This window comes from Saccoglossus kowalevskii, chromosome 3 (assembly GCF_978046115.1).
Source record: "Saccoglossus kowalevskii chromosome 3, keSacKowa6.1, whole genome shotgun sequence".
NCBI lineage: Eukaryota > Metazoa > Hemichordata > Enteropneusta > Harrimaniidae > Saccoglossus > Saccoglossus kowalevskii.
Window position 1 is genome coordinate 3,606,968 of NC_140643.1, and position 14,688 is coordinate 3,621,655.

General features: G+C 34.3%; 1 protein-coding gene across 1 annotated transcript in view; it reads left to right on the forward strand.

Annotated features, from left to right (window-relative positions):
- The window catches only part of LOC100371217 (polyglutamine-binding protein 1-like), a 37,828-nt gene extending 24,582 nt beyond the window's left edge, over positions 1–13,246 (forward strand). The window contains exons 5-7 of the mRNA XM_085496696.1: positions 2,715–2,793; positions 2,998–3,070; positions 12,555–13,246. Coding sequence (XP_085352822.1) covers positions 2,715–2,793; positions 2,998–3,070; positions 12,555–12,708 — 306 coding nt within the window. The 3' untranslated portion in view covers positions 12,709–13,246. The remainder of the gene's footprint in view (positions 1–2,714; positions 2,794–2,997; positions 3,071–12,554) is intronic.
- The last annotated feature ends 1,442 nt before the right edge of the window (positions 13,247–14,688 follow it).

The window sequence follows — 14,688 nt, forward strand, 5'->3', positions numbered from 1 at the left end:
ACATGATATTATACATATGCACGTCAATTTGTTTCTTGATCTAATTTAAGATGGCCGAATGGCAGCCATTTTTGTGCTAAAAATCATCAAAATCAAGCATTTCTTGGCTACTGTAAAGGGGGTAATTATTCACTGGGTTTTAATTTAGCTTATTTCGCTGACTGGAAAAATGCGCTAAATTAAAACACAGTGAATATGTAAAATTTAGCATAGAACACATTATCTAAATGATAAAACCGTGAATTTAAAACCCACTGAATATGCCTGAAATGGTAAATCAGTGAAATTTAAACCCAGTGAAAATTAGTCATTTTACAGTATATACATTAAACATTATGAGACCTTGATGCAAATAATTTTGTTTTTCAGATAAGATTAAAAATGGCCGACTGGCGGCCATTTTGTTTTAATGAATGTGGTTCTCGTGCCATACATAATGTATCTCTGACTTGCTTTGACTGATTATGTTCAAATTTTAAATATTCATTATACATCATGTCATAGATAGACATTTATATTGATTTGACGATCCTATTCAAAATGGCCGAATGGTGGTCATTTTTGTGCTAAAAAATCATCAAATATCAAGCATTTATGGATGGATTTTGTTCAAATTTGGTACATATATTAGACATTACAGGTTCCTGATGCATGTCATTTTATTTTTTTCAGATTGGATTCAAAATGGTTGACTGGCGGCCATTTTGTTTTAATGAATGGGCTTCTAGACCCATATCTCCGACTTGTTTTGACTGATTATATTCAAATTTTAAATATTCATTATACATCATGTCATAGATAAACAGATATATGTATTGGTTTGATGATCCTATTCAAAATGGCCGAATGGTGGTCATTTTTGTGCCAAAAAATCATCAAATATCAAGCATTTCTGGCATTTATGGATGGATTTCGTTCAAACTTGGTACATACATTAGACATTACAGGTTCCTGATGCATGTCATTTTATTTTTAGCTCCGCTGTCGACTTTGTCGAGCGGAGCTTATCATATGAGTGATTATCCGTCGTCGTCCGTCGTCGTCCGTCGTCGTGTCAATGTTTTACTTTTTCGACTTCTTCTTGAAAACTACAAGCCTGAATGCTTTGATACTTGGTGTATATGTACCTTGGGTAGACCTCTCTCAGATTTGTTCATTTCATGATGATATCTTCAATTCTCTAATTTTGGTGAATATTTTTGTCATTTTTGGTAAAAAATTAAATTTTCGACTTCTTGTTAAAAACCGCAAGTCCAATTGCTTTGATATTACATATATAGGTACTACATGTGGACCTCTCTCAGACTTGTTAATTTTGTAATGATATCATCAATTTTCTAATTTTGGTGAATATTTTTGTTATTTTTGGTAAAAAATTAAATTTTCGACTTCTTGTTAAAAACCGCAAGTCCAATTGCTTTGATATTACATATATAGGTACTACATGTGGACCTCTCTCAGATTTGTTCATTTTGTAATGATATCTTCAATTCTCTAATTTTGGTGAATATTTTTGTCATTTTTGGTAAAGTGATATTTTCAACTTCTTGTTAAAAACCGCAAGTCCAATTGCTTTGATATTACATATATAGGTACTACATGTGGACCTCTCTCAGATTTGTTCATTTTGTAATGATATCATCAATTCTCTAATTTTGGTGAATATTTTTGTCATTTTTGGTAAAAAATTATATTTTCGACTTCTTGTTAAAAACCGCAAGTCCAATTGCTTTGATATTACGTATATAGATACTACATGTGGTCCTCTCTCAGATTTGTTCATTTTGTAATGATATCTTTAATTCTCTAATTTTGGTGAATATTTTTGTCATTTTTGGTAAAAAGTGATATTTTAAACTTCTTGTTAAAAACCGCAAGTCCAATTGCTTTGATATTACATATATAGGTACTACATGTGGACCTCTCTCAGAGTTGTTCATTTTGTAATGATATCTTTAATTTTCTAATTTTGGTGAATATTTTTGTCATTTTTGGTAAAAAGTGATATTTTCAACTTCTTGTTAAAAAGCGCAAGTCCAATTGCTTTGATATTACATATATATGTACTACATGTGGACCACTCTCAAATTTGTTCATTTCATGATGATATCTTCAATTCTCTAATTTTGATGAATATTTTTGTCATTTTTGTAAAAAGTGATATTTTCGACTTCTTGTTAAAAACCACAATCGTTTATGGTGAAAAATTATATTTTTGAATTCTTGTTGAAAACAGCAAGTCCCATAGCATTGATACTATGCATATTGTTCATTTTCTAATGATATCTTCTGTTCTTTAATTGAAATGTGCATTGCTAACAGCGGAGCTATCTCAGCCGAGAGGCTGCTTGTTTTCAGATTGGATTCAAAATGGTTGACTGGTGGCCATTTTGTTTTAATGATTGGGCTTCTAGAGCCATATCTCTTAAATGCTTTGATTGATTATATTCAAATTTTATATATTCATTATACATCATGTTAATATATATATACATGTAATCAAAATGGCTGATTTTGAATGCTGTTCCAGAGCAATATCTCTCAATATGGACAAGTACTTTTTTGACGATCAGATACAAATGTCAATCATTTTAATGTTAAAAAATCATACTCCTGACATGGTTATATTCCAGCTATATTACTATAAACAAAACTATATATCTTAAATTTGATAACTAACTGGGATTGTGCCATGCATGGCTTGTTTATTACAGGGTAGTAAAGGAGGACCAATCCGTGACTCAGACAGAAAAGAAAAAGGGCGTAGTGCACCATACTTTAACATTCAAAGGGGTATATTATAATTATTTACTTTATACAATAAAACAATTTTGCTCTCAGTGTGATTGGATGACATAAATTTGTGCACATAATTTCTTTATACTAGCCTTTATTCATAATAACAATTTTAGTTAATTACAGTATTTTGTTTTTAATTGCATGCCAACTTATCTTATACTTGTTGTCAGTTATTGGGAATGTGTTTTTATTGCATAGGTCAACATAAAAGAAAAGCCGAGTCTGAAGAGTTGGATCCCATGGATCCTAGTGCATATTCCGATACCCCAAGGTATGTATGGTCACAGATTAATGTCTTCCAGTTCAGAGTTTACTCTACTCAGTAGAAGTCCGAAAACGGGGACTTATAATCCGGTCTCCGTGCGATCGTGTGTCCGTCCGAAGTCATATCTCAGAATCCCCTTGGACCGATTCCGTTCATTCTTTGCATGTGCCGAGTACTTTATGTGGGACATATGCACATGCAGTGGTTTAACGATTCGATTCAAAATGGCCGACTTGCAGCCATCTTTTTTTTTTAAATGTTGTATTTTGGACATGCTTTGTCAGTTTTCATTCAAACTTAGTACATAGATCATACATGTTAGGATACATGTCTCGACCGTCCATGAGTTTCTGAGTCTGTCTGTCCGTCCGTTCGTGTGTCTGTCCTTCAGTGCGTCAGCCTGTCCAGAGTCATATTTCAGAATCCTGTGGACCGATTACGTTCATTCTTTGCATGTGCCTAGTACCTTATTTGGGACATATGCACATGCAGTGGTTTAGCAATTTGATTGAAAATGGCCGACTGGCAGCCATCTTGTTTTTTGAAAATGTTGTATTTTGGACATGCTTTGTTAGTTGTTATTCAAACTTGGTACAAAGTTTATACATGTTAGGATACATGTCCATGACGATTTATTTCGCAATTGGATTAAAGATGGTCGACTGGCAGCCATCTTGTTTGTTTTTTTATGCGGTATCTTGGACGTGCTCTGTCAGTTTTCATTCAAATTTGGCACATACATGTACTTTATACATGTTAGGATGCATGTCCATGACAATTTGTTTCAAAATCTGGTCAAGAATGGCTGATTGACAGCCATCTGACTTTTTGGCCATACAACTATATTTCCACAATTTATGTACCATTTTCATTTGTATTTGGCACATACATCATACATATCAGTGTGTTTCATAATCAGATCAAAGATGGCCGAATAACAGCTGTTTTTATTTTTGGCCATATTACTACTTCACGAAACACGTGTTTTGATGCAAATAAACAATCTGTTGTATACGCCACTTGGAACTCAACTTTCAAGGACACACTCGCAACAACCCCTCCGCTTTAATATGACGAGCACAAAGAGAACTTTCAAAAATTTAACGGGGACTGTGTTATTTTCAATGACTTGTTGAAATGTAATGTATATAAATCCTTCATATTTACAGAAAACATTTACATTGTACACACAGGCACTATAATGTGTGAAAGAATTCAAATTTAGTGATGTGGTAAGGGTAACAATAAAAACCATCTGAAACTGTCTGAAACTTTAAAATGAATGTTGTAGACATTATGATTTGATTTAAAATGGCTGACTGGCTGCCATTTGCGTTGTTGCTTATCTCAGGTGTACTTCACGACCGGTTCGCTATGATAAAGCTCTATAAAATTCACTGCAATGAGTTCAATCTATGTTGACTTCAATGTTGTAATGTTGTTTATTCATTTTCAATGCATAAGCCAGTCTCCCCCTTCACAAGACACCTCGGTATGACCGCAAGTTTGATAATTAAGTCACCGTTTTTGCTAGGATCCTGACATCCGCAAATTAGCGAGTGGCCACTGTACTACCATTGATGTAATTTAATTTATAAATTTGATTCAAGCTACAATTGGCTGTTTGTGCCATGCTCCCTAATAAATGATGAACTAACAAGTATACATGTATGAGGGATATTGTATATTGGCGGTGATATTGTTCAAATTAATACTTTATGTGTGTAATATTATTCCAAATACTATCAAACCTATTTTCAATTCTTGCACGAGTTTGATTTTAGTCTGTCCAGTGTGAAAGATCGTGTAATATTGTGATAAACAAAGATGTGCTTGTCTCTGATATTGACATTTAATTTCATGTACATGTAACTTCAGTTTTTGAGAAACTTAGGATAGTTGGAAGGAGTGAAAATAGTCTTCTGATATATTTTAAATAACTCGTATATCACGTATCACTGACATTTATGTAGCTGTGTATGCATTGTATACACATACATGTAGTATGTCATGGGATAAGTGCATGTTCCTATCATGGTTTGATCCAAGATGGCTGACTTGTAATTGTTCAGTTTGTAAAAATACTTGTTTGTTGTATAAATACATATCATAGGACACATGGGTATACATGTACTGTGTCATCACTTGTTTGTTGTATAGATACATATCATAGGGCACATGGGTATACATGTACTGTGTCATCACTTGTTTGTTGTATAAATACATATCATAGGACACATGGGTATACATGTACTGTGTCATCACTTGTTTGTTGTATAGATACATATCATAGGACACATGGGTATACATGTACTGTGTCATCACTTGTTTGTTGTATAGATACATATCATAGGACACATGGGTATACATGTACTGTGTCATCACTTGTTTGTTGTATAGATACATATCATAGGACACATGGGTATACATGTACTGTGTCATCACTTGTTTGTTGTATAGATACATATCATAGGATACATGGGTATACATGTACTGTGTCATCACTTGTTTGTTGTATAGATACATATCATAGGACACATGGGTATACATGTACTGTGTCATCACTTGTTTGTTGTATAGATACATATCATAGGACACATGGGTATACATGTACTGTGTCATCACTTGTTTGTTGTATAGATACATTTGTACATATCATAGGACACATGGGTATACATGTACTGTGTCATCACTTGTTTGTTGTATAAATACATATCATAGGACACATGGGTATACATGTACTGTGTCATCACTTGTTTGTTGTATAGATACATATCATAGGACACATGGGTATACATGTACTGTGTCATCACTTGTTTGTTGTATAGATACATATCATAGGACACATGGGTATACATGTACTGTGTCATCACTTGTTTGTTGTATAGATACATATCATAGGATACATGGGTATACATGTACTGTGTCATCACTTGTTTGTTGTATAGATACATATCATAGGACACATGGGTATACATGTACTGTGTCATCACTTGTTTGTTGTATAGATACATATCATAGGACACATGGGTATACATGTACTGTGTCATCACTTGTTTGTTGTATAGATACATATCATAGGACACATGGGTATACATGTACTGTGTCATCACTTGTTTGTTGTATAGATACATATCATAGGACACATGGGTATACATGTACTGTGTCATCACTTGTTTGTTGTATAAATACATATCATAGGACACATGGGTATACATGTACTGTGTCATCACTTGTTTGTTGTATAGATACATATCATAGGACACATGGGTATACATGTACTGTGTCATCACTTGTTTGTTGTATAGATACATATCATAGGACACATGGGTATACATGTACTGTGTCATCACTTGTTTGTTGTATAAATACATATCATAGGACACATGGGTATACATGTACTGTGTCATCACTTGTTTGTTGTATAGATGCATATCATAGGACACATGGGTATACATGTACATGTACTGTGTCATCACTTGTTTGTTGTATAGATACATATCATAGGACACATGGGTATACAAGTACTGTGTCATCACTTGTTTGTTGTATAAATACATATCATAGGACACATGGATATACATGTACTGTGTCATCACTTGTTTGTTGTATCGATACATATCATAGGACACATGGGTATACATGTACTGTGTCATCACTTGTTTGTTGTATAGATACATATCATAGGACACATGGGTATACATGTACTGTGTCATCACTTGTTTGTTGTATAGATACATATCATAGGACACGTGGGTATACATGTACTGTGTCATCACTTGTTTGTTGTATAGATACATATAGGACACATGGGTATACATGTACTGTGTCATCACTTGTTTGTTGTATAGATACATATCATAGGACACATGGGTATACATGTACTGTGTCATCACTTGTATGTTGTATAGATACATATCATAGGACACATGGGTATACATGTACTGTGTCATCACTTGTTTGTTGTATAGATACATATCATAGGACACATGGGTATACAAGTACTGTGTCATCACTTGTTTGTTGTATAAATACATATCATAGGACACATGGGTATACATGTACTGTGTCATCACTTGTTTGTTGTATCGATACATATCATAGGACACATGGGTATACATGTACTGTGTCATCACTTGTTTGTTGTATAGATACATATCATAGGACACATGGGTATACATGTACTGTGTCATCACTTGTTTGTTGTATAGATACATATCATAGGACACATGGGTATACATGTACTGTGTCATCACTTGTTTGTTGTATAAATACATATCATAGGACACATGGGTATACATGTACTGTGTCATCACTTGTTTGTTGTATAGATACATATCATAGGACACATGGGTATACATGTACTGTGTCATCACTTGTTTGTTGTATAGATACATATCATAGGACACATGGGTATACATGTACTGTGTCATCACTTGTTTGTTGTATAAATACATATCATAGGACACATGGGTATACATGTACTGTGTCATCACTTGTTTGTTGTATAGATGCATATCATAGGACACATGGGTATACATGTACATGTACTGTGTCATCACTTGTTTGTTGTATAGATACATATCATAGGACACATGGGTATACAAGTACTGTGTCATCACTTGTTTGTTGTATAAATACATATCATAGGACACATGGGTATACATGTACTGTGTCATCACTTGTTTGTTGTATCGATACATATCATAGGACACATGGGTATACATGTACTGTGTCATCACTTGTTTGTTGTATAGATACATATCATAGGACACATGGGTATACATGTACTGTGTCATCACTTGTTTGTTGTATAGATACATATCATAGGACACATGGGTATACATGTACTGTGTCATCACTTGTTTGTTGTATAGATACATATAGGACACATGGGTATACATGTACTGTGTCATCACTTGTTTGTTGTATAGATACATATCATAGGACACATGGGTATACATGTACTGTGTCATCACTTGTATGTTGTATAGATACATATCATAGGACACATGGGTATACATGTACTGTGTCATCACTTGTTTGTTGTATAGATACATATCATAGGACACATGGGTATACAAGTACTGTGTCATCACTTGTTTGTTGTATAAATACATATCATAGGACACATGGGTATACATGTACTGTGTCATCACTTGTTTGTTGTATCGATACATATCATAGGACACATGGGTATACATGTACTGTGTCATCACTTGTTTGTTGTATAGATACATATCATAGGACACATGGGTATACATGTACTGTGTCATCACTTGTTTGTTGTATAGATACATATCATAGGACACATGGGTATACATGTACTGTGTCATCACTTGTTTGTTGTATAGATACATATCATAGGACACATGGGTATACATGTACTGTGTCATCACTTGTTTGTTGTATAGATACATATCATAGGACACATGGGTATACATGTACTGTGTCATCACTTGTTTGTTGTATAAATACATATCATAGGACACATGGGTATACATGTACTGTGTCATCACTTGTTTGTTGTATAAATACATATCATAGGACACATGGGTATACAAGTACTGTGTCATCACTTGTTTGTTGTATAGATACATATCATAGGACACATGGGTATACATGTACTGTGTCATCACTTGTTTGTTGTATAAATACATATCATAGGACACATGGGTATACAAGTACTGTGTCATCACTTGTTTGTTGTATAGATACATATCATAGGACACATGGGTATACATGTACTGTGTCATCACTTGTTTGTTGTATAGATACATATCATAGGACACATGGGTATACATGTACAGTGTCATCACTTGTTTGTTGTATAGATACATATCATAGGACACATGGGTATACATGTACTGTGTCATCACTTGTTTGTTGTATAGATACATATCATAGGACACATGGGTATACATGTACTGTGTCATCACTTGTTTGTTGTATAGATACATATCATAGGACACATGGGTATACATGTACTGTGTCATCACTTGTTTGTTGTATAGATACATATCATAGGACACATGGGTATACATGTACTGTGTCATCACTTGTTTGTTGTATAGATACATATCATAGGACACATGGGTATACATGTACTGTGTCATCACTTGTTTGTTGTATAGATACATATCATAGGACACATGGGTATACATGTACTGTGTCATCACTTGTTTGTTGTATAAATACATATCATAGGACACATGGGTATACATGTACTGTGTCATCACTTGTTTGTTGTATAGATACATATCATAGGACACATGGGTATACATGTACTGTGTCATCACTTGTTTGTTGTATAGATACATATCATAGGACACATGGGTATACATGTACTGTGTCATCACTTGTTTGTTGTATAAATACATATCATAGGACACATGGGTATACATGTACTGTGTCATCACTTGTTTGTTGTATAGATGCATATCATAGGACACATGGGTATACATGTACATGTACTGTGTCATCACTTGTTTGTTGTATAGATACATATCATAGGACACATGGGTATACAAGTACTGTGTCATCACTTGTTTGTTGTATAAATACATATCATAGGACACATGGGTATACATGTACTGTGTCATCACTTGTTTGTTGTATCGATACATATCATAGGACACATGGGTATACATGTACTGTGTCATCACTTGTTTGTTGTATAGATACATATCATAGGACACATGGGTATACATGTACTGTGTCATCACTTGTTTGTTGTATAGATACATATCATAGGACACATGGGTATACATGTACTGTGTCATCACTTGTTTGTTGTATAGATACATATAGGACACATGGGTATACATGTACTGTGTCATCACTTGTTTGTTGTATAGATACATATCATAGGACACATGGGTATACATGTACTGTGTCATCACTTGTATGTTGTATAGATACATATCATAAGACACATGGGTATACATGTACTGTGTCATCACTTGTTTGTTGTATAGATACATATCATAGGACACATGGGTATACAAGTACTGTGTCATCACTTGTTTGTTGTATAAATACATATCATAGGACACATGGGTATACATGTACTGTGTCATCACTTGTTTGTTGTATCGATACATATCATAGGACACATGGGTATACATGTACTGTGTCATCACTTGTTTGTTGTATAGATACATATCATAGGACACATGGGTATACATGTACTGTGTCATCACTTGTTTGTTGTATAGATACATATCATAGGACACATGGGTATACATGTACTGTGTCATCACTTGTTTGTTGTATAGATACATATCATAGGACACATGGGTATACATGTACTGTGTCATCACTTGTTTGTTGTATAGATACATATCATAGGACACATGGGTATACATGTACTGTGTCATCACTTGTTTGTTGTATAAATACATATCATAGGACACACGGGTATACATGTACTGTGTCATCACTTGTTTGTTGTATAAATACATATCATAGGACACATGGGTATACAAGTACTGTGTCATCACTTGTTTGTTGTATAGATACATATCATAGGACACATGGGTATACATGTACTGTGTCATCACTTGTTTGTTGTATAAATACATATCATAGGACACATGGGTATACAAGTACTGTGTCATCACTTGTTTGTTGTATAGATACATATCATAGGACACATGGGTATACATGTACTGTGTCATCACTTGTTTGTTGTATAGATACATATCATAGGACACATGGGTATACATGTACTGTGTCATCACTTGTTTGTTGTATAGATACATATCATAGGACACATGGGTATACATGTACTGTGTCATCACTTGTTTGTTGTATAGATACATATCATAGGACACATGGGTATACATGTACTGTGTCATCACTTGTTTGTTGTATAGATACATATCATAGGACACATGGGTATACATGTACTGTGTCATCACTTGTTTGTTGTATAGATACATATCATAGGACACATGGGTATACATGTACTGTGTCATCACTTGTTTGTTGTATAGATACATATCATAGGACACATGGGTATACATGTACTGTGTCATCACTTGTTTGTTGTATAAATACATATCATAGGACACATGGGTATACATGTACTGTGTCATCACTTGTTTGTTGTATAGATGCATATCATAGGACACATGGGTATACATGTACATGTACTGTGTCATCACTTGTTTGTTGTATAGATACATATCATAGGACACATGGGTATACAAGTACTGTGTCATCACTTGTTTGTTGTATAAATACATATCATAGGACACATGGGTATACATGTACTGTGTCATCACTTGTTTGTTGTATCGATACATATCATAGGACACATGGGTATACATGTACTGTGTCATCACTTGTTTGTTGTATAGATACATATCATAGGACACATGGGTATACATGTACTGTGTCATCACTTGTTTGTTGTATAGATACATATCATAGGACACATGGGTATACATGTACTGTGTCATCACTTGTTTGTTGTATAGATACATATCATAGGACATATGGGTATACATGTACTGTGTCATCACTTGTATGTTGTATAGATACATATCATAGGACACATGGGTATACATGTACTGTGTCATCACTTGTTTGTTGTATAGATACATATCATAGGACACATGGGTATACATGTACTGTGTCATCACTTGTTTGTTGTATAGATACATATCATAGGACACATGGGTATACATGTACTGTGTCATCACTTGTTTGTTGTATAAATACATATCATAGGACACATGGGTATACATGTACTGTGTCATCACTTGTTTGTTGTATAGATGCATATCATAGGACACATGGGTATACATGTACATGTACTGTGTCATCACTTGTTTGTTGTATAGATACATATCATAGGACACATGGGTATACAAGTACTGTGTCATCACTTGTTTGTTGTATAAATACATATCATAGGACACATGGGTATACATGTACTGTGTCATCACTTGTTTGTTGTATCGATACATATCATAGGACACATGGGTATACATGTACTGTGTCATCACTTGTTTGTTGTATAGATACATATCATAGGACACATGGGTATACATGTACTGTGTCATCACTTGTTTGTTGTATAGATACATATCATAGGACACAGGGTATACATGTACTGTGTCATCACTTGTTTGTTGTATAGATACATATCATAGGACATATGGGTATACATGTACTGTGTCATCACTTGTATGTTGTATAGATACATATCATAGGACACATGGGTATACATGTACTGTGTCATCACTTGTTTGTTGTATAGATACATATCATAGGACACATGGGTATACATGTACTGTGTCATCACTTGTTTGTTGTATAGATACATATCATAGGACACATGGGTATACATGTACTGTGTCATCACTTGTTTGTTGTATAAATACATATCATAGGACACATGGGTATACATGTACTGTGTCATCACTTGTTTATTGTGTAATTCATTGTATATTGATAACAATTTGTGAAATTCTATCCTCAGGGGAAACTGGTCATCAGGTCTAGCCCGACATGGTGATGCTAAGACAGGTGTTGATACTACAGCGAATGGACCTCTCTTCCAGCAAAGACCATATCCTAGCCCTGGTGACATATTAAGACAAAATAAAGGTAAACAAGAGGAAGAAGATGATTAAAAACGTTTTTTTTTTCTTTTTAACTTTTATTTTAAGTTTTGTATAATGTGGCAATTTACAAGTGGCATTTAAAGTTTTGCATTTTAAAAGAAACAAATGACACAGATATACCACTCATTTTTTTGGTCTTGTGACTTATTGTTCTGTCAGCATATTTAATCCCACAAACTCACATTTGTCACTTTGTTTTCATGCAGTTTGTAAGCTGCTTCAGTTGTTTTTATATGCGATTACTATGCAGATTGTAAGCCACTAGTAAAACTTGCATAACTTGTAAACCACCATTGTATTATTGGTATATTCTGAAAACCTGCAATACTTGTATACAACAGACCTTGCATCTTTGTGCATTTTTATTAAAGAGGAAACATTTGGTGTTGGCAATGAGATGGACTACTTCCTGAGCTATATACACACCCAAAATATCAACTTTAAGTTATTTCTTTCATGAAAAATCAAGCAAATGAGTGAATGACAAAGTATACAATAGATCTTTTGTTGATTAATCTCAGTAATAAAGTTGGTAATAATAACTAGAGTTATCTGTTATTGCTGTAAAAAGTGTATGCATGCACTCATCCTTTGACATTATAAGATGTCATCTGTACACTCATGCTATTCCCCATACAGTCAGTGGTTATATATCTCAACCTTTGACATTATAAGATGTCATCTGTACACTCATGCTATTCCCCATACAGTCAGTGGTTATATATCTCAACCTTCGACATTATAAGATGTCATCTGTACACTCATGCTATTCCCCATACAGTCAGTGGTTATATATCTCAACTTTTGACATTATAAGATGCCATCTGTACACTCATGCTATTCCCCATACAGTCAGTGGTTATATATCTCAACTTTTGACATTATAAGATGCCATCTGTACACTCATGCTATTCCCCATACAGTCAGTGGTTATATATCTCAACCTTTGATATTATAAGATGTCATCTGTACACTCATGCTATTCCCCATACAGTCAGTGGTTATATATCTCAACCTTTGACATTATAAGATGTCATCTGTACACTCATGCTATTCCCCATACAGTCAGTGGTTATATATCTCAACCTTTGACATTATAAGATGTCATCTGTACACTCATGCTATTCCCCATACAGTCAGTGGTTATATATCTCAACCTTTGACATTATAAGATGTCATCTGTACACTCATGCTATTCCCCATACAGTCAGTGGTTATATATCTCAACCTTTGACATTATAAGATGCCATCTGTACACTCATGCTATTCCCCATACAGTCAGTGGTTATATATCTCAACCTTTGACATTATAAGATGCCATCTGTACACTCATGCTATTCCCCATACAGTCAGTGGTTATATATCTCAACCTTTGACATTATAAGATGCCATCTGTACACTCATGCTATTCCCCATACAGTCAGTGGTTATATATCTCAACCTTTGACATTATAAGATGTCATCTGTACACTCATGCTATTCCCCATACAGTCAGTGGTTATATATCTCAACCTTTGACATTATAAGATGTCATCTGTACACTCATGCTATTCCCCATACAGTCAGTGGTTATATATCTCAACCTTTGACATTATAAGATGTCATCTGTACACTCATGCTATTCCCCATACAGTCAGTGGTTATATATCTCAACCTTTGACATTATAAGATGTCATCTGTACACTCATGCTATTCCCCATACAGTCAGTGGTTATATATCTCAACTGTTGACATTATAAGATGCCATCTGTACACTCATGCTATTCCCCATACAGTCAGTGGTTATATATCTCAACCTTTGACATTATAAGATGCCATCTGTACACTCATGCTATTCCCCATACAGTCAGTGGTTATATATCTCAACCTTTGACATTATAAGATGTCATCTGTACACTCATGCTATTCCCCATACAGTCAGTGGTTATATATCTCAACCTTTGACATTATAAGATGTCATCTGTACACTCATGCTATTCCCCATACAGT